General features: G+C 34.5%; 2 protein-coding genes across 3 annotated transcripts in view; both read left to right on the plus strand.

Annotated features, from left to right (window-relative positions):
* Window positions 1–2: 2 nt before the first annotated feature.
* LOC113494868 (ras-related GTP-binding protein D-like) lies at window positions 3–2,848 on the plus strand (the record flags this gene model as incomplete). Its single annotated transcript, XM_026873745.1, has 7 exons — window positions 3–70; window positions 404–632; window positions 726–821; window positions 1,462–1,680; window positions 1,945–2,087; window positions 2,281–2,429; window positions 2,569–2,848. Coding segments are annotated over 7 exons (1,086 nt in total), but the record flags the coding sequence as incomplete, so codon positions are not given.
* Window positions 2,849–3,086: 238 nt separating this feature from the next.
* LOC113496513 (ADP-ribosylation factor-like protein 4C) overlaps window positions 3,087–23,041 on the plus strand; it is a 42,325-nt gene continuing 22,370 nt past the window's right edge. The window contains exons 1-2 of one of the 2 annotated variants that reach the window (XM_026875755.1): window positions 3,087–3,585; window positions 20,742–20,769. The gene's annotated coding sequence lies outside the window, so the exon portion shown is untranslated. The remainder of the gene's footprint in view (window positions 3,586–20,741; window positions 20,770–23,041) is intronic. The other variant, XM_026875763.1, reaches the window with a different exon arrangement.

A 23,041-nucleotide genomic window follows, 5' to 3' on the forward strand; every position in this document is an offset into this window, starting at 1 on the left:
ATGGAGAGGGTGACAATATTTCATTACAAGAAGACCACAAACCCAGAATTCTACTAATGGGGCTGAGAAGGTAGGTTTATTTAAACAGCCTTTCATATTCATAAATATTTAGTAACGTTGCAAGCTCATGTCAAGGTTTAATAGAAAATGAAAAGGTGGAATGTAACTAGTGAATTAATTTCTGACCTTCTGATGGGATGGATTAAAATCTCATGAACTTGACTTTGCCTTTTATAAACTTATGTCATTTTGTTAATATTTAACTACAAATTAACTGCCACTTGTCCCTCATATGCATGTATCCCAATAAGATTCTCATGAGAATGAAAGACAATAACTATTTCAATTAATTTTATTTTCTTTAAGATTTTTTTAATTTTTCACACCAAAATTGTTATTTCAGATCGGGGAAGTCATCAATTCAGAAAGTGGTTTTTCATAAAATGTCACCTAATGAAACCTTGTTTTTGGAGTCTACAAACAAAATAGTAAAAGATGATATAAACAACAGTAGTTTTGTACAGTTTCAAATATGGGATTTTCCAGGGCAAATTGATTTCTTTGATGCAACCTTTGACTCTGACACAATATTTGGTGGATGTGGTGCCTTGGTGTTTGTAATTGATGCCCAGGTAAACTGAAGACAAACACCAAAACTACAAAATTAACTAGAAAAAAAAAATGTAAATGTACCTAATTGACCATTAAACTTATTTTATTTTTAGGATGATTATCAAGATGCTTTGGATAAACTACAACTTACAGTAACGAAAGCCTATAGAGTTAATAGCAACATAAAGTTTGAAGTTTTCATACATAAAGTGAGTACATATACTTTTATTTGGAGTTAGATAACAACTTTGTATTCATATTGTAATGTGATCTGTGGACTAATATTAATTAGCTTATAATCTGGGTCACATACATGTATTACATGTGTTGTAATTGTATGTGCTTTATTTTGTTTGTCATTTTACACAAATCACTTTTTTTCTGAAAGTATTTTATTTAGACAAACATAACTAACACATTTTATACATTCATATTCCAAAGCCGGGTGTATGTACTGTACTATCAATTTACTGTCAATTTATTCTATATTGACACTTTTTTCATTGTTTATTTGTTATATAATAGTTTCCCTTATTTCTTGTTCATTTATAGAAAATCATCCACTTAAATAATTTGTCAAAATATAGTGAACCATACGTATATGAAATATATTATATTGTGTTACAATCATGAAACAATCAATATGTTTTTAAAACTGACTCATTTATAACTTTTATGCAGAGATACACAAACAGGCATTTTATACCTAAGCAGGAAACTGTTAATTATAACAAGCAAGTTATATTTAAGACCAGTGAATATATCACTAAATTTAACATTTACTGAACTTCTAGATATTTAATTAAAGGTATTGGAACTTATTTATAATTTTTAAATATAATATTACAGGTTGATGGCCTTAATGATGATTATAAGATGGAATCCCAAAGAGATATTCACCACAGAGCAACGGAGGACTTGGCGGAAGCAGGCTTGGAACATGTCCATCTGTCATTCCACCTGACCTCCATATATGACCACTCCATATTTGAAGCATTCAGTAAAGTAGTACAAAAGCTGATTCCACAGTTACCAACATTAGAAAACCTTCTGAACATTCTTATTTCTGTAAGTAACAATAAACTCATAAACTTTATAATGATGGCTTACTCTTCTTAACCTTCAGCTGGCACAAGATTTATCAGTCTGCCACCACCTGGTAAGTTGTGTAACAGCTGTGGAAAGAAAAACCCTTCTAAGCCATAGAGAGTGCCTACCTGAGTTCAAACTACTTTAAGATGTGGTAGTAGAGATCTAAAACCCTAATGCAACTAAAAAAATATTATTGTTTTATTACTTATGTGACTACTTATTACAATTAAATGTTTTCAGAACTCAGGGATAGAGAAAGCATTCCTCTTTGATGTGGTTTCAAAAATCTACATAGCTACCGACAGCTCCCCAGTGGATATGCAGAGTTATGAACTGTGCTGCGATATGATAGACGTTGTCATTGATATCTCTTGTATATATGGGTGAGCATATTGTAAATAGTTACCTTATTGGTGCTAATAAACAATAACATATCATACAAAGTTGCAAGATGCGCAAGTTATTAACAATGTATAATATGTAGAATGTTTATCATTAAAAATACTGTTGTCATAAGAAAGTGTATTTGAAAGTAATTAAACAGGATTATAATAACTTTCCATGTTTTGTTTTCAGTATGGTGGATGAAACAGAAGTGAATACATTTAACAGTCAAAGCTCAAGTTTAATAAAATTAAACAATGGTACTGTTCTGTACTTACGTGAAGTCAACAAGTTTCTTGCTCTTGTTTGTATTTTGCGTGAGGAAAACTTCCAGAAACAAGGTAAAAGTATTTTTAAGTCCTAAACATCCATTATAATACTTAAGATTTTAATATTTATGGTTATTGTTTTCACATTATTAGATGTTAATATGGGGATACTAAGTTCTCTGAAACTAATATTCATACTTTAATTTTTTAGGAGTGATTGATTACAATTTCCTATGTTTCCGTGATGCTATAACACAAGTTTTTGAGCTGCGCAACAAATGCCAGAATGTTATAGCTTCGAGAGCAGCCTCGAGTACCCCGGAGCCGATAGCCAACGGCACAGCAGACTCAACAGAAAGTGCTTCCGACCGCTCACAAACTAATTTACCATAGCATATCACCACAACGCTTATTTTTGAAACCTAACATTAATATGTGTATCTATATTTTTAAATAACAGTATGTGAATAAAAGAGCATAATTGTGTTAAATCTATTTTTATTTTGCCTAATGCTGTCCTAAAAATTAACAGAGCTCATTTGCTCACTTATCCTTCTTGGTTTAAGGGAATGGACAAGTTTTATACAATCACGTGATATAAGAATCACAGTTTACAAAGCCCATTGATTTAAAAAAATATTAAGTGCAAGGCAGGCTACTAACATCAACTACTTATTAATGCCTTGGTCCGGCGACCGCCGCACGGCGCGAGCGGAGCATCCGAACGCAGTGAGTGCCGTGCGACGAACGCACCCGAACGCGATCTTTATTCAACGCGATCGCGCCTTCAGTCCGGAGGTGACCGCGGGCGGGGCGGCACGTGCTGTGCATGCCTCGCGACATTACATTGTGTTTATGTACGCCATTGTTTTAATTCAATCCGTCTACAATCAATACGATATTGAAGTGAAAACACGGCCTATTTGCTGCATTCACTAGAATCTAGTGCGAGATCAGTGACAGTAAAAGTGGTCTTAATGCAGAATTTATGGGAGACAGTATTGACAAGTGAAACCCTATCGTACAGTTCATCTTTAGGAGGATTTTGTTTGTGACATTGTATTTCGACTATAAAAGTGTAGTGATCTTTGTTGTATAGCATGCAAATCAATAATCAAGTGGATGCCCAGCTGTGAGTACGCGAGGGCTCTTACGGTGCGGTTTATTATACGGTTGCATATTGATTGGTTCTGTACCGGGATCACTGGAACTTGTCATCCAATTAACGGTGGGTATCATTACATCCAAATGTCTAAATTGCATACAGATACTCTGGTCAAGGACAGCTAGAAGATATTTCAAACATTACATAAATGAATCTGAATGAGTTGAACAAATGATTGATATTAAGTCATTATTTGTTTACAAATATCAGATGTTTGAAGCAAACCGTGATCTAAATCTTTTTGAAAAGGCTAATATGGTAGTACATATGCAATGTGTATTTGGTTTTAAAACTGATGACAGCATTGTGGAAACCTGCGCTGAAGAAAAACCGATGTCATTGTTTACTATTCTTTTCTATTTCAATTCTAGGAGAAATCAATGAGATGATGATGAGCACTGAGTCTACTGTTGAAATTTGATTTTAGAAATAAAAGTATTAAATTTTTCTAAGTATAACTGAGATTTACCTCAATCACTTAAGGATTCCAAGAAACACCGAGTATTAATAAAACAAAAATACCTATTGTTTATTAGCCTCGGTTAAGCGATGACACCAACGTCAAGTTTTCTTAATATATTGCTTGTTGGACTGGTATTTCCGAGAAGGATCGAAAACGTTTGTATTTATGCATGCAAACACTGCTGAAACGACTTGGATCAAACCCGTATGAGGCAATTCAAATTATGGTCTTTAATAAACGTATGAAGGTTATATGCAATGAAAAGTTCGGTAGGATATGAATTCGAATCATAGAACCTTTGCATATACAATACGATATCGATTAGCTTTAGATATTAGGTGGCCCAGAATCCGAATATACTACTGGGCCTACATATTTGGTAGTAACATTGAGATGAATGAATTTAACACCAACACAATGTTGGCGCCTGAATCCAAATGTTTAATCTCTATTGTTCATTGTATTACGTCTACGCTCTACATTAATGCCCATATTGTACGTAAATGAATGGTCTATTGATGTAGAAAAAGTATTTACAAATCTAATACGATTTGCATGTCTGTCTTTTTTTTAATACCTTTGATTAAGCGCATACTACCTGCTCGGGCCGAAGTCTTAGGGTCAGTTACATCTCTAACAATGGAACTGGAAACGAGAATCCGAGTATAAAACGCAGGTAGCGCAATATTGCACGCCTGTGCAGGTATTTTATAGCCGCATTAATTTTTAGGACTGTATCAAATGACACAAGTTCATATGGCCGTTTAGTTCCAACAATTTGTTTAGTTAGTTACTAGAACGAGCTCTGGGAAATATTTGCCATGTATACCATGATGCATCATGTAATGATATTTAATCTAGGTATAGTAACACTGTTCGAACGAGAAGTACCCAGCAATAATGGTAGTCCTAATGAATGTCTGTGGCCAATTTCATAGCACACACCTGACGGCAAGGCGAAGGGAAGACAACCAGTTTCGCCACCTGGCCACAGCGCACACATTACCAAATCGCAGCTTGCCTGTGCCGAGCCGCTCGTTTCATCATTGTACGACCCGACCTCTTACTTCTCATACTTTTAATTTCAAAGAAACATGTTTTGTCGAAGGACGCAGATGTCCCTGAAAATAATAATATTTGCCATCTGTACGTAAAGAAAGCGGCTTGTTTAGCAATCGACGTCGGCGTGTTGATGCCTCATACTTACAAGTAGATTAATTTCTTTACTCTGCAATTACTTAGCAACTCTCCAATGATGCGCTATTGTCTTTTTATTACTCAATTCTCGACATGCACTTTCTATGGCTGAACAAAAACACGAGAGTAGTTGTACTGCGATCCAATATCTGTTCTATTATTTCGAAAGCTTTCATATGAACCAATCTATTCGGCCAATATAAAATAGAAACAAAGATTGAATCAATCACTTTTACAGAAACACCAAAACAATTTTTTTTTGTTTCAGTATTAATATCAGACCTCATTTGTTACATTCATAAGCTACCTTATCCTATTATTCCATTTGGTCGTTGTTCCTTCTGATTCACCCCATAGGAATCTTAAAGGGATGAGTTGTGGTCAAAAATTCCAAGGTATCGTCAGGTGACTCACGGAGCTAACTCTCATTTGTGAAAGAGAATCTTTTCAAAATTAAGTAAACGTTTAGATATTTAATAAAGTTAGCTTAGAACATTTCTGCTTACACAGAACCCAAAGTTTGAGGAATTTGCATCGTTTATGCTCATTAATTCCGTTGGTTAGCGTGAGGTTTGCTTTATCCGTAGCTTAAATCTGAAATAACCCAGATTTACTGAAACAAAATTTTCAACTAGCTAAGATCATGGAAAAGGATTTTGTAGACTAAATGGTCTGAATGTATAATTAACTGACTTAGTTCAAAACAGGCAATAGAAGTTGTGAGAACAATTGAAGACATATAATATTGTAAACTGCGATAACGTGGAGCAATTAGATGATATGCCATTTAGTTAGAAATCGTACATTTTAGAAAGTGAAATTGACATTCAAATACACGTCATGTTTCAAGCCTTTGTTGAAATTTATTACATCGACTAGTGAGAATCTGTAATTAACGTAACGAGAAACGTTGTAAATTCTATCGCAAGCTATAATACTATTCTCTTGTAACGAGTATTAGAAGATACACTGATTTGAATAATCACCGTTACTAAAAACACTCGGCTACAAATCTTAAACTTTTGAAATTAAATGTTTTGTTTTGACTTAGTTACAGTTGTGCCAAACTAACGGAACTTTACGTCAGGAATCTAAGCATTACTAACCATAAATTAGTCAACGTTAATCAACACATTTGCAAAGTTAATTAAACTGATTAGTAGGTTTCCGCTTTAGCTTTATTTAAATGACAAGCGATCCCAAAGGTAATTATCATTCATTCCGGTGAGATTTGTGTCAGTTTTGCACTTCAAATATTCGATATTTTGCTTTACATCGTCGAAAATGAATTTACCGATCTATATTTTAGTAAATTTTTCATACATTTCATACTCCCATGATGGACCTGCACATTTGATAAAATATTAAAATTCAAGGTTTGCTACCTGATCGATATGTCCGATTTAGACTATTGCTTGTAGTCTAAAAACTAACTTCGAAGTGGGACTACCTTTATTCAAGCGCTGGTTATTAATAATATTTATATTATTTCACGACACCAAGTCTTTACAATGAAACGTCTACTGTTACTATGCCAGTATCAAACTAGTTACCAGTTATAACTATTTATTGACACTTAACCGGATGCGAAGCTACAATTGGGCTGTTTTCCCACGCGACAATGCTGTCGACCCACGCTACAGCTTGCATTAGAACATCAATGCTAAATGACACATTATCTGCAGCGTCAAATTATTCACTGACACTCAACTGTGTTGAATTTGACGTAACAAACAAGCTAACAACTTGATAGTGACCAGTTGTACCAGATGAATATGGCATTAACCAACTACGAATGACAAATGGACTTGGTACAATCGTAAGATTAAAGTGTAGGAAGATATACGGGCACTAGATATCCTTGAGATAGATCTGTCACCAAATAGGTTAACAAATTCACTGTCATTAAAATCTTAAGATTAATTTTACTCGTTTACTGTTCAAGACCAAGAAGATAAATAAAGAAATAACCATATCAGGGGTTATGAATTTAAATGGGGAATGCCATTGTCAAGTAAATTCAAATTTGGTTGTGGGCTTTAATTTAATTTGACACAGATAGTAGAATGTAATTCATTCACAAGTAGATAACGCAATAGAGGAACAATATTGATTCAATTGGTCACGTAACGCAATGGTGGGGTATTGAGCAACGAAATCGGCTCGAGTGATGCTAGCTATGGTCTCTTTATTCATCAAGCAAATAGAGCAAAATCCTCGACAAACTTTTTGCATAAATGAGCCAAGACGATTTTTAGGAACGGATTTGCACTGAATAATTTAATAGAAATGTTATATTACGTTATTTTATACGGATGCCAGTTGTAATAAAAGTAACTAGATCATTCGCTGTAGTTGATAAGTTCGTGCGAACTAGGACGGCAGCGTAGAAGGGTCCTTTCAGAGGTCCTTGACGTTTGCCCTACAAATATTTGAGTGACACCCTAGCCGTCGGTATTAAGGGGACTAATAAAAATAGGTCTATTGAATGTACTTTGAAAGTTACTTACTTCGTTTGTCCATAAATTTTGACATAAATAAGCATTGTTGTATTGCAAACAAATGTATATTTTCGTTATTTGCAAACGAAATAAAATATAAAACTGCTGCACTAATCATAATTTCAATGTTCGATACTAATGACAACCTATACAAAAACAATAATTGTATTCTCTTGAAATGAATTAAAATTAAATAAAAATGATTCATAGTCCACAGGTTGAACAAGTCTTTTAGACATTAATATCAAGAATACCTTGAATTGTCTGTCAACTGTACTTATCTATCAACATATGTATGCAAATTTATTGGTAATTGAAACAAAAGATAGACACAACTTATAGACAAGTCTTTATTGAGATAAGTTGTAAAAGGTTTAAGTGCTTCAATCAACACAATAGAAGTTAATTGGTACCAGGAGTGCCACACCAACAACAATGGATGTTCTAAGCGTTCTTAATCCAATAATGTTGTATGCAACGTTCATATCTTGGCGCAATAACCCTTATGCAATGAGTCTCTCGCTGTAAGCTAAACTTTGTAATATGTAATAGAATGTTATGCAAAACTTTCTCTTGATTTATTTATCATCCTAAAATCTGCGTGTCATAAATGTAGAGAAAGACCTTAGTTTCTATGAAATGATTTCACCAGTTACTCTAAAAACTGTGTTCATAAGAAGTTAATCTCAGCTACAATTGTCAGAGTTTAAAAATGTCAAATAATGAAGGCAAAGTGCCGAGTGCCTTTCCGGACAACATTTAATTTCGCTCTTATAGCTAAATGACGTAGGGTAGAACGGCATTATTCGCATAAAAAACATCCTACAGCCATTTAACCTTATTTATGTTCCGTGACTTTTGCCTAAACTGCGTTCAGTTCATGTAAAATGCAAATTTAAACATTCAAAACGCGAAAACCGAGGTTAGCTTTAACTGATCGCGATCATATAGACCTGTGACACCCGCCGTTAGTTGTTAAATAAAGCGTTTGGTCACATTTGTAAACGGAACGTTCAAAGATATGGTCATTAGTAGGCGGCTGTTTAAATTCAACTTTGATATTGACCGAAGCAAGTTCGTTCGCCTCGTTACGTTAACTCAGAATGTTGCAACGATAGAAGTATAAATATTTCATTAAATTATATTCTCAAATTACCTAAAATTATAAAATAAAATATATAATCATGAATAAATTTACATTAAGTAATATTGTACATTTAGAAGTCTTTTTTCTACTTACGCACACTGTATTCAGTAAAAACTATCTATGAGATAAATACCGTAATTTGCAACAGTTATTATTTTGCAAATAAAAACTTTTTGCGATACAGCACAAAGTGTTGACGTAACAATAAAACGTTTTATTACCTCATAAAAGGCTTATTCTTTCACCTTTGTTCAGTAAATGTTTGCAGAGTCACCTTCTATTCTTAGTCGTGTCTGGTTAACTTCAGTAAATTGGATCATGGCATAATCTGAGATAATATTTACGTAATTACAGTTTTATGCCAAGGATATCTTAAACAGTGAATCTTTAGTGTTTTTGAATTTGTTGTGTAAACCCTACGAACAAAATTTATTGTAAAGATTCTAAACAGCGAAATAAGTTTTCGTGTTCGTTCACTTAACGGCCCTTAAGCTATTGTTTCAATTGAAAGAAATTCTTCTTTATTTAGATTGAGTATGCAGGCGGCGTTTTTTCTAATTAATGAGCGAACCCACATATGCGGACGGTCCATATTTAGTTCGAATCAGATAGATTACCGCTGCCAGTCACGTACCTAAACGAAATCTGTTCGATATAATTAAAAAGCTAAGACTGTGTGGGAATCGGTCGTTAACTTGCGTAGGCACTATTGAATAATGTTTTAAAAGTAGATAGGTATACTAAACTGCATTATAAATGTGTTGATAGATTTAAAAACAAACAAAGTTCGCAAGAGCTAATACGGACGTTTAAACAAAACATCATAAAGAAATGATATTATCACCACTAGCCGCCATCATGGTTTTATTATGTCACGTCTAATGCTTGAGGAAGGCGACGTATAGAGTTTTAACTATCCCAGACAAGCGTGGGTTATCTGAATAGGTTAAATAACGACGCAATAACAGTTACTATCGTAATTACCATCAAATATAGGTTACAGAGAACCGGCCAATCTGAAAGTCCCAATTGGTCAAACTACCTCTGCTCCATAGAAGTAGTAAATGTTAGTTTATATTCAGCCGGTACCATACGCCGGCAGTCACGTCCCCTCTATGTGGACAACGCGACTTGACTTTAATAACGTTAACCCATTCATAAGTGCCCAATAAATTTAATGGCGACTGACCTTATTCGTATGAACGATAAAGGAAGGAAACTTCTCACGCAAAATCTTCGTTAACGTCGCGGCATTCGTCCCTTAGTGAGCTTTAAAGAATTTCATAACATAAATGTCCTTGTCGTGATCTCGTGTTCTTTTCTTCCAGTACTAATGTTTTCTAATTGAATTTGTCCCTAGCCCGTCTCGAGTCGGGTTCAGGTTCGTCCAAAATAATTGCTCGAACCATTAACATTCCGGCATGTACCACTAACGTAACTTTCTCGAGTGGGTGGGTCTACTATAATCCGACATTACATTAGGAGTCACGAATTTCGTGTGTTTGAGGATAAAATTAAACTGCGGATGTAACGGATTTCGAGCTACTTACATACAAATGTGAAAATTGAGATGATGCGACACCTCGCTTGCTAATGGACTTAACCTCTATACGTACCTGAGCAAACAATAAACATACGTCCACATGACCTCTTGCGAACCGCATCTCTCGCGCATTGTTACAGAAACGCCGACAATGGTCTCCATGAGGGAAACTGATGCTTCATTCTCTATTCATGTGTCAACGGCTCGCACCCGAACAAGGGGTTATTGATCTGGAATTATAAAAGGTTCTCTTTGCTCCATTGTCTCAAACGACGACGTTTCTAGGATGAAACAGGCTAAACGTGCCCAAGTGGCCGTTTCGTTCTTGTATAGAGTTAATAGCTGCACTCGGCCATTCCACTCCAATGTATTTTTAAACTGATATTGCTTTCGTTTCACAATTCAAATTATATTATTTGCGGCTGCGCTTTGATGTTGCATGCATTCAGATACATTTATATTGATAGATATATCGGGAATGACTAATGCACGATTGATTTATTCTATTTTTATATCCACTACCAAAAGTTAGTCTCTTTTACTTTTCAGTCAATAGTTCTAAGCTTATTTATTAACAAGCCTGCGTATTTTGGGGACGACCAACCTACTACGATGTAAAAATACAATGAAGAATGAAGCGGTGACATTGAGCTCCACTAAATCGGATGGCCGAGGGTAGTTATTTATAATTTGACGCCCACTTCACACCGCTATGCCATTCGTCGTCACGAAACAAGAATTTTCTATTTGGGAACTTTATGAGTGGCAAGTTATTCAAGAATCTTAAGATTTTGTCGCATCGCCAACATCATATTGGCATTTTGTATTAAAAAAAAATTGCTTTAAATTCTGTATGCAAATTTTTGAATGTTCTGCACATTTTTTACAAAACCATAAACACTGTCCATTACAATTGTGTTTATCTTGATTTTTGTATAAAAAACACTATTACCTATCACCATTGACCAGACAGAGATTTCCCACGGTCTCGCGTATACTATTGTAGCCAGTAATCACGAAAGTAAGCACAATAATATGATTATGTCCCAACACAAGTTCGTTAGAGCCATCTACCAGACTTAAATATACTCTTGCATGTGATCTATGGATTTAGGCGAAAAGGATGAGATGTTTTTATTTAAGCCATTATATAAATAACGCAGGTGCTATATGTTTGGATTAGTAAAATACATTTCTCCGGTTTTGGAGACCATTAATTATTTATTTGACAAAGTTGCAGCTCTGTTATCCTGCCTCTGTCAGCTGTGTTATCACCTTATCATTGTAAGTCTCACCCTTTTTGTTACAAAATATAATTAATTCTACGTTATTCGAGCGTATGAATATCATTACCAAATTTACCCGAAACACAAAGTCAAAGATACATTGAAATACGATTCTCAAACATAATAGCACAGATTCGACAAGCAAAGTTACACCATTGACGACAAGTTGTTCTGAGGACTTTACAAGTATCGATTCTCATGAAATTACAATTCTGCTTTATTCGAACCTCTAATTACAGGGGAATCGATACTCAAAGAGGACACCAATACAAAGTCAAACCGTTGTGTTATCAGAAAATAGGTCGACGAGGGATAAAATCGTTTATCCCGACGATTTTACTGCGTGGGCAGATAACTGAAATATTGCGTCGATGCCCTCCGCTCGTTTATTTCACCAACAAGTAGTATAAATAGAAGCGATTCTTCTTCGTGTAGTCTATTCTAGACGGTGACAATTTGAACAGATCTATTTATCCGTTTAGCACAGTCGATATTGTCAGGTCTCTTTTATTCTATTGCTGACCGTAATGACTCCTTCAGCCACAATTTAAAATATCGAAAAAAATAGGATTCGCCGGCTGTAAATCTCAGTTAATTTGTTTTCCTTGATCAAAGTCGTTTTTGTTTTTTAAATACATCCACGTTATTAACTTGGATTTAACTGTCGTGAAAGAAATCCCTAGATCTTTAAAATACAAACGTTCTATTGGGACTTTTTGTGTCGTTATAGTCCAAAGACTATAGCTGCGTGCCATAAAAGTAACCTTAAGCTTAGATAAGCCCGGGGATAAAATTGTTCCAGAGACACATTTTATTGCTTTTCGAGTGGAAATAGCCTTTTTACGAGTTGCGTGGAACAGGCTTACGTACTTAAAAATAGACCTAGCAAGCGCACGAATCACCTGGATGCTAGTTTATTCTTGAATATCCGAAACGTAAATTTAATTCAAAATCCAGATCAAACAGATTTGCAAAATAAGAAGCTGAACTCAAAACCTAGATTCTGCGACGAGAATAAACCCTTAAAATGATAAACAAGTTATATAAAAAGCTTTTATAAATTCTGTTCGCCAGAGTACTTATACCGTAGGGTTGTTGAAAAGATTTAGCTTAGTAAACAGGTCCCTAAATAATAAATGAGATGTGGATTTAGATTTGTACAATTTCGAGGCGAGTATACCACGAGATTACCACAAATTCCCTCATCTGTGCACGGTCCTAACAATATTACACTAAACGCAGAATTAGGCCGAGGATTCGCAGTGGTCGCTGCCGGTTGTTCACCTAGTTAATGAATTAGCTAACGTAGTTACCACAATAAAGGCATAACCTGCTCAAGTAATCTACTTACCATTTGTAGAATGTGTCTCTTAATTTATGTAAATCAAAATAACAATACAATATCGGGAAAAATCTTTTTTGAATAATACCTGTGTACCAATATTACGGACGCGGAAGAAGTGAAATGGTAGAAAAGTAAATTCCTCATACTTCACAGTTCCATTGCGGTTTATAATGAAGTGATTCTTGATATCACCTGTCACACCAGACGTTCGTGCCAACATCTTACTCTAACGTAATCTGCTTGATGGAATGTTTCCACAATCGAGTACCCGAGAACGACGAGTCGACGTAATCTCAAGCATTACGCGATGCCACGCTAAAATACAACATTATGTAGTAATATTTCCTTATTATCCACGTGATGGTGTGAAATTGCGATTTAATGAGCCAGGTAATGTTAGGATTGTGGCTCCAATAACGAGTGTACCCTTATTGACAATTGATGTGACATATTCGTCAGTATACTGGACAAGGGGGCAATGGTCTTAGTCAAATTATGTCCTAGATATGATCTCATATACAAGTTGTAGCCTTTTTTATTTTTGGTTCAGGTGAAACGTAACGATAGACAGACTTTTTAATTATCACAAGACACTCTCAAAATGACTTTTCTTCACGGAACACCAACTTTATGCCATCATCGTGTAACAATTTCTAAAGAAAAAGTGATCTGATTATTATGCATACTCCAACAGCAATCTTCGCATGTTGCAAAACTTTTCTCATGTATATTAAGGCTGCCTTACAGAACAATATGTATCTATTAAATGATAAATATAGAATCTATTAGCTGATAAAACTATTAAACACATTTGAAAGCTTAGCTTATTCGAAGGCTTAACCCTGGGGAACCAGAAATATCGACTTCGTTTGTTTAAATTATAATTTCCATCTTTTTGTGGGTTTACAAATATGTTATATCCAAATTGTAGAGTTCGGAAAGTTCTAACAATGAGATAAGTACATTTTTCATCTATAAGAAGTATAAATAAAAAAATACTTAACTAAAAGTAAATTTCTAAATCACCTTTTCGGACCTAAGTTTTAAAAATACTCTTCCGAATTACTGGTGAAAGTATTTATATCCGAATATATCGTGGGCGTTTAATATGTGGACGAAATGTAATGACGTTTTATCCTCAGATCTAATCAGTTGGAATCGATCATAAATTATTTTATGTTTTCTTGATATCGCCGCTCGCTATCATCGTTTTATTAACAAGTCGGGGCACGTTTTACTGTCTTTCAATTACATAACTTGCATACAGACTATATAAATATAATTTTGCTATTATTCACTCTTCACTGATATCCTGTCTCAGATTATCTAAATATTTGATTGGATTCCCTTTCACATTTCGAAAGTTGTTTTTTGTTTTGAAATAATTATATCAGCTTTTAAATGTCTATCTTCGTTCACGCACAAAGCCTTGCGTATATTTTGTCGGCTGTTGCATGATTGTCATACAAAACATCGGCGTTATGTTGCGGTACTCGGAACGGATATTTTACTGCTGCGTGTTTCAAGCGCTGTGTTCGCTACAATCGCTGCAAGTTTTTACTTATCTCGAACTCACGAATAATAAGAAGATAATAGCGAGCGTGCCACCGCTTTTTAAACAACCGCGCCCGGTTTAAACATGGCTACATTTTCAGGAATCACATTGCCATTGTTTATCAGTCCAAGAAAGTCGTCGTTCATCCGTTCTTTCGTTTCGCGAACCACGATTTCGTTTCGTCAGACATTACTCCGTTTATTTAGGAAAGGAAATAAAACGAAGCGCATTACCATAACAAACAATACGGAGTGAACAATGCGCCCGGAACGACGCTCCAATTATTGTGCATACTGGCAACACTGGCCAGCCCACATGGAGCGGTCAGTATCTAAACTAACCACACCGTAAAATTGTTGCCAGTATAAAATAAATAATTCTAACAGGAATAGTAACTGTTTGGTTTATGTAGACGTGCTTCATTATACCAGCTAACCAATGTTAGTGGATCGAAATAAAACTAACTGAATGGATTATTTATAGATGTTTGTTTGACTTTTCCTTCGATTTCGATTCAATTAATGTCAGGATTGTTATTATCATGACTACGTATATAACTTGTTTAGTTTTTTACCGTAAAAACGATTAGAGAGTTGCCAGTCATGGTGAAATAACATAAATAATCGAAGTTAAATTAATTATTGGTAGGTAATTATTTACCTTGACAGTCAGATGTTTTACAAATGCGTGAAACTCTATAGGTACCTTATCTGTGTACGGCAACCGGCCCAGTACTTACAGACAATGTAAAAACGATTACTGAAAGTAGTGCACGGATTCGTTTCCATGGAAACCGCTTTCAAACTTAGCGAAATTACTGCCCTATTACGGTACATGCAAATGAGCCCTAAACACTGCAAATTAAACGTCTGTATGCAATACCACATCTACGCTCACTATTTAAGGTATCATAAGTAGGTACACATAGGTATACTGCATTAGTTGTAGATGGTATCAAACGTTTCCGGTCCGTCCACAATAAACGAACGGAAGTTTCGGCGCGTGCGCAACCCATGCAACCCAACAATAATGACCCATGATTTTATAGCGGATTCAAGGCTATTATAGTATGGTATATTTTTATATGACGCGACACGGTATGAACATAATCTATTAAAATTATAAGGTGAGTGTACGTTGTCATTTACTTTGTCATTTCGATTACGGTGCATTGCGTTAATTATATACGATTACAATTTATATGATAAACGATGATAAGGAAATATTTTTTAAATCTTTTATTTGAATTAATGAAATGATAATGTTTTTAAAACCAGAGAAAAATAATTGTACCTTTCACCTTAACCTTGAACAGTTTAACTAGGATTTTGAAACACATCTACCTTCTAACGTAGAAATTGATTAGGCAATAGATCAGCAATTTCACAGCTTACGCATTACGTTAAATCTCTATCAAATAGGTACATGTACGTGTTAAACAGCAATCCATTGTCTATAATTTGCCAATGTGTCTGTATTAATATGAGGCCGTGTTTCTACTATGTCGGAACACACGTAAGCGTTCCAGTCACTGGACGCGGTGAATGTTTCATTGTTGAACATTGCCATTGAAAGATATGGTCAAATGGGTGATTTACTGTGCGTGTTCGTATACGCCGTGATAGGACTTTCGTAAGCGATATAATTATAGATACGTTGTACGGTTGAATTGTTTCGAACAACATAATTTATGACTGTAAGTCGATATAAATTATAATTTGTAAGCCAATCTTGTTTTACATAGTTCTATGCGTACAATATACGAAATATATACTTTTTAATTAAAATGTATGACACAGACAACATAGTACCACATTCAGTCATATAACTGATTGGAAAAAGCACAAAAGATCCATTCGAAAACGAAAATAAAATAATCGCAAATGCGATGGAAAATCTAAAAGAAGGTATTGATTTTTGCGAGTCCTCTACAAACAAACCATTGTCCCACAAAATAGTTACGTAAGCTATCCTGGCCGTTTCATCCCACGCTAAGAACGGGCCCCCATCTCAATATAGACCCATAAAGAATATTAAAACCGATATAAGCGGCAACTCTACTAAAAACAGTTGAATAAAGTCTGCGAACAAAACCTATAACAAACAAAAAAGTTCCAAAGTAAAAATATATTCAGTTTTATTTCATATTATGTCACACGTTTTATGTACGAAAGTAAAATTGATTAAAAGCATTCTATAAAAATAATGAACAATACAGGCACTTAATTAAAGACAATTTACGATGTGAAATCGATTACTTGACAGATATTACTTACATCAATATTTTTCAACTGATAAAGCCGTTTTGTGTGAGTGATTGTTCAAAATATAATTCCGTTTAATCAAATCGCAAAAAAGAAACTCAATGCTAATGAAAATAATGTTCGTGAGAACGTACGCAGGCAGGGCTGGTGTGACCTTTAAATGAAGCCTATATTTCCTTGCGTGCAACATACAAACTATTGCGTAACAAAAACCTATGTGTTACGAAAGTTGTAACAAACTATTTAACAACTGCTTATCTTAATTGTGTTACTGAACAAAAAGCCTTAATTTTAATACATTAATTGGTAAATGAAACTTTACTTTTGCGGTCTAGAGTACAAAGCTGTGTTGTAATTCTCTAACAAAGTAAGTACTGTTGCCGCTTCTGTATACCATAACATATCTATCTACAAATCGAATCATACATAACTCGTCTGTCTATGTGCGTATTGATTTAGGTGTATAAAGGACGTTAAAAATCCTCGCTACATCTCTTTCCTTTGACGTCTCGTATGCGCTTTTGATTGATCTTTATACACGTGGCTGACTGCCGGATTGAATCCTTTAACGATTATGGGATTTCTAAATTTGTCGCGCCATGAAACGAACCGTAAATCGTAAATTTTACCAAAACAGATGCCGTGTGTTAGTGATTATACGCTTTTTATCATATAAAATCTTACTTAGGATGTTTTGAGAGACGTTGACCCGTGGCGACGAGGGATTTCCCCCGAGTATGTAATTTATTTTGGGCTGTTTGCTGCTCATGAAATATTAAGGTAAAAAGATAACTTAATGTGAATATTTTCTTATACCCCGAAATGCCTAAAATTTAAGTGAAAACGAAATTTCTCAGACAACCGCCAGTTAAATAAGAATTAATTTCTGGAACTCTCTTAAAGGTAATTTACTTTACATAAATACTGAGACAAGATAACGCGACAGTCAGTCATTACAGCCCATTTTACATTTAAATATTTGTTAAGGCTTCAGAAAGCTACTTCGCAGACAATATAAATGACGCAACTTTTGCGGCGTACTACATTATTTATTTATGACGTAACAATTAACATTTCTTCTTAGACGCTGAACACACAGGGTGAAAATAAAATGATGATAAAGTATCATTTTGAGACACTTTTTGTAACGAAATGAAAATGAGTCTGTAATATATGTAGAGGCACGGTTTGGTTATTTTTCATAGTCTTTATTCCGAACATCCTGTACATCAGCGTAATGAAAGCCGACGTCCCTTAATAATGGTGTAGGAAGTAATTGAACACAAGCGCATGGTAACTAGCACTTATCTAATTTAGACGGAGACAGATGCGCGCACGTATTCTCGACGCTTTATATAGTGGCTATAACTTCTATAGCTAGTGAAGCAATTTGCTTCTACATTTAGAAGTGACAACGTCTGCACTCCGTATACAGATCCAGACGAATGATAGTCCGCTGCGCAGCTAAATTAAGTTTTGCTCACGATTTCCTCAGTACAATTTGTAAATAGGAAGTTGTAATTAACAGTAAGAAGACAATTACATCTTGAAAGTCATGTTCTTTGTTGGATTTTGTTTAAACAATGAAAGTATAAGTTTCTAAGCTATAATCTCAGAAGTATACTAAGCTTCGGCCTGATGGTAATACTTTTTACTCGCGTAAACATGAATATGAAAACACTTCAAAACTTTTAACTAAACTATTAAAATATTTTAATTAAAGCCAATTAAAATATTCTACCCAATTATTCAAATATTAAATATGGCATAAAAATACCTAACTCGATTTATGTACGCAGCAAAGTTCAATGCCTCTGAAACAAGTGACCTCTGCTTGCAAACAAACCTTGAAGTGAAATAAGTCAAGCTTGTTTGCATTAATCTGTGATTCTTCTAAACAATAATTGAGAACAAAGTAAAATCTTTAATACACCTAGAATGAAACCGTCATCAAAATAAGATATTTGATTTATAACTTAGATGTTGTTCCTACTACCTATACGCGTGTTACTCAAAAGACAGTATAACAGTTTTGTGTATGCTGTTTTATTTGGCCATAACTAGCTTTATTGCCCATGACGAAACATAAATATGGCAAAATGCAATATTGTTACAAAATCCATTATTAAGCTTAGTTACCATTATTTAGTACACCACCGAAATAGCGTTTCAATTATTACGAGACAATTATGCAAGAAAACACGTGTGCTTTTTATTGATCTCAGAAACATCACGATAATAATATATACTTAAGATAGTTAGATACAAGAATATTGACGCTTCAAATAAATCGATGTTTGAGTGTAAATGTTGTATCATTTTATTTAATTTGCGCTTTTTGTGGCAAGGCAATGTTTTGTAACATTTTTTGCACTCTGACACTGGGTGGATTGTTTTTGTGGTAAGCAAAAAAGTACGAACGAAATCGTCCGTCCGTCCCATTCCTACCGCAAAAAAAAACCTTTTATTTGTGGATATGCTGAGCATGGGATTCAAAAAGAAAATACAAATTCGATACATACCTTTTTGAACCCAAGAGTACGTTGTGCTTTAAAGTTTCTGAGTTAATATTATTTAATTTAAAAAAGAATACGTAAGCAAATACTGTTCCTAGCAATTTCTGATGTATCCTGACTAGCTAATTATTAAACTTTACCGGCAGGAGTTTTGCTTACCGAAGCACACTGCTTTTAAAATGGCGTCCTTGTTCAACTACGCTGTAAAAAGTTCTTCGTTAATATGAATATGAGATTGAAATTAAATATTATTGTGTTGGTATATTTTTACTTAAAAAGCCAAGTGGAGGTTGCTTATGAAACGTTTTAATTTGTCCTGGTGCATCGCTATAAACCTGCAAACAAAAATAAACTTTTAAATCTGCCGTAAAATAAAGTTTTAATAGAAACTGTTTGACGAGTTAAAAATTGTTTTCAACATCGTTTACATCTTGCAAAACATTGAAAAGAACTCACATGCAAGTCATGGGTTATTTGCTGTGAAAACAAGTGGAATCAATTTTGGACGGTAAACAGTAAAAGGTCACTGACATAACAAGGATTTATAATCTGTGGTGGCTATGACCTGTCACGGTCCTGCAGATCTTGTGATTTTATCGGCAGGTGGAGCTGAGAAAACAGCTGTGTTTTAGAAGCGTGACGAAATACATTAAAAACTATTTACTGAAGAGGTTTTAGTAGCAGTGGCTACATGCGTTTATTTTAATTTCGTATTTAGAACAGATTCTAGAAAATATGTGATTTAAAAAAAAAGATCCTGTTACATACTTAAATTATTATTATGATTAATTTAAGCTATACTAATAAGCCGTCTCTAATTTAATAAACTTTTTGTACCTGACATAAATACGAGCTATGTTGACAATAGCTCTGTCACATAATTCATTAAGTAGTTCTCTTAATGTTTAATGAATCATCAAAAACACAAATTTAAATATACCTACAGTATTTGAAGGAAGTAGTATTTACGAGAAAAATCAAAGCTGCATTATCAACACTAATGACGAAAAAAACTTAATGATTACCTTAACTCCTACCAAGAACGCTTCGTTGATTTTGAGCATATAAATATTTACACCAACCAAAGTATCCACTGTATCACACTATAATTCCAATCAACATTCGTTTACACATTAATGAGTACTAGATTTTTTGTTTTTACATTTAATTAGCGTGTACATGGTACGGGGGATTTCATTAAACTGCTTTATAATTAAGTAATTGTAGAGAAATGGTAGAAGTTACAGATATATTATAGTGATTCAAGGTCGTAAAGATAATCTTGTTATAATTCTAGACTAAAATAGAATTGGGAGAGTGTTAGGTATAGATTATAGCACTACCTTTGTACTTGAGCTATCGATTGAAGTCTATTTATAACTGACTGTGTTCTCTGTTTCAGATTAAACCGTTCGTAGTTGATAGCATTGGTACGTACCTACATCGTTTAGCTTTTATTATGTTTAAGACACAATTATAAACAGTGACGCATTGAGAACAAAATAGCGTTAACAAAACTAACATGTGAGAAAAATATTTTGATAGGAATCGAAATCTAAATCATACATAATAAAACATAGCTTGCAGGAAAAATTACGGGATTTCTACAGAAGTTAAGAGTTAATCCATAATTTGTACTGAAGGCATTACTTTCCCATCAAAGCATTCAAATAAAAAAATAATTAAATAGCAAAAATGTAAATAGACCTTATAATAAGCCTTTGAATTTCCATAACGATTGCTAATTACTTACAAGAGACGCATTTGTATAACACGGAACAAAAAACGTGGAGTTCTGACCCATATACCGCTTCAGTGGGCCGTAGCTCTGCAAACAAGGCACTTTCCGAGGGGAGAGCAGGCTATAATTGTGCACTACGTATCACATATTGATGCCTCGCTTGAAGAATGCCTCAGGGTTCCAACTCTGGCCCATTTCCTCTTAAGTAGAACGAAATCACGTAAGGACATAAATATAACGTTCTCGTTCTACGAAACGACTACGAAACGCTTATTTAAAGAATGAATAATTAAAATGCCTCAATATTCTTGTTAAACATGAATATATTTAGGACATCCCTGAACCTTACAACTCTCAATGGTCGAAAGAGAAAGTTACAGTAATTCCAATAGATCAGCGATAAAATGGGAACTCTATCAACGGTTAGTGAGATTTTATCGACTTTTCAACCCGTCACGTTTGTTTCAAACGTGGCTACAAGCTTTCAAACAATGTTTTATTCTTCAAATACAACTCAACACCATTCAGAAGTATATTTTATATTTAAAGATTCTATTAGTTAGTTATGTAGCCGTAATGTTGGAATCGGCATTTAAATGAACCTGTCTAAAATCAAATTTGAAGTACATTTTCAGGTGACACAAATTCTCGAGCCCGTTTCGAATTATGTAAGTCAAAGGGTTCGGCCGCGTAACGTCTATTGTTCGTACAATACTTAACTGTTAAACGACAGTTAGCTCTTGACAGGTGGTTGCTTGAACTTTAATCATTGGTTTTTGAATAGCTCGTGTGACTTAACCAAAAGTAATTAAAATTTTGTTAGAAAGTGAATTTAATTTATACCTTACCCCAGCCGTTGGAACATAAAATCTTTGCCTTTATGAATCTAAATAGATATAATGTTTGAGTTTTTATTAAACCCATTTCTCTACACTAACGCCCTAAGGGCGGATATTACCCAGTGAATCCTTTCGGATAATAACCAGAATACAGATGAACTAATTAATAGACTAAATGAAGCATGCAACAAATCATTTCATAGCTGCACCACGTGTTCATATGTCTCATGCACATACATATGCAATAAGTGAGGGGGTGCGTGTGAACATGTAGGAGTTAAATTCACATGAATTCCAACCAGTATAACAGACTCCTGCCACTTGACGCAGCTGCGTTTCCCCAAAACATTTGTAGAGTCCTTAGTGGGGTGGGGCAGGTCTACATAAGGTGGTTGATCTCTAAAAGCAAGGATTAGCGGGACATGTGCGCACTGTGGGAATAGACCCCGCAGATGCAAGCTTCTCTCACCCACCCTCACCTCTCCGTAGATTTAGCTAGTTTATTTGCAGTTTTAAAAGCAAAAAGTAAATAAAACCAAAGCAAATTTATTTGATGGTAGTGTAAAGCTAAGTCATACTTAGAATTTGGATTTATAATCTCTTTAATATAAAAATACTGGCATTAATTGTTTACAAATCGTTTGTCCAGATTTGTAGCCCGCGTATTATAAAAATAATTAAAATGTAATTTAATATAAAGCCCGCTAATTGGTGCTCAACCTGCCAGTTATTCACAATTAATTCCGCAGCGAGAATTTAATTACAAAGCAGAAGTACTGACGTTTGCTAAAGTACGCTTTAGTTGCAACAAGCGTCAGTTAAATTAAAAACCGCCAGCTGAAGGTGTTACAAAAACTCTTTAAATAATCCAATAGTCACTAAACAACGTATACCTATATGTTCACTCGTTTAGAAATTTTCAAAAGAAAAGGAGAGATCATCCAACAATATCGTAGCGCTGGCTATTATGAGAATATGTTACAAATAATCTTAATACCCAAACACTAAATATAAATACCCAAAATTCTGACGCAACACACCACAATACTATTCTTAATAAAATGTAGTATTATTGCTAACCATAAAATGCGATAAATAAGTGTCATTAGAAATATCTCAGCA

This window comes from Trichoplusia ni, chromosome 1, assembly GCF_003590095.1.
Source record: "Trichoplusia ni isolate ovarian cell line Hi5 chromosome 1, tn1, whole genome shotgun sequence".
NCBI lineage: Eukaryota > Metazoa > Arthropoda > Insecta > Lepidoptera > Noctuidae > Trichoplusia > Trichoplusia ni.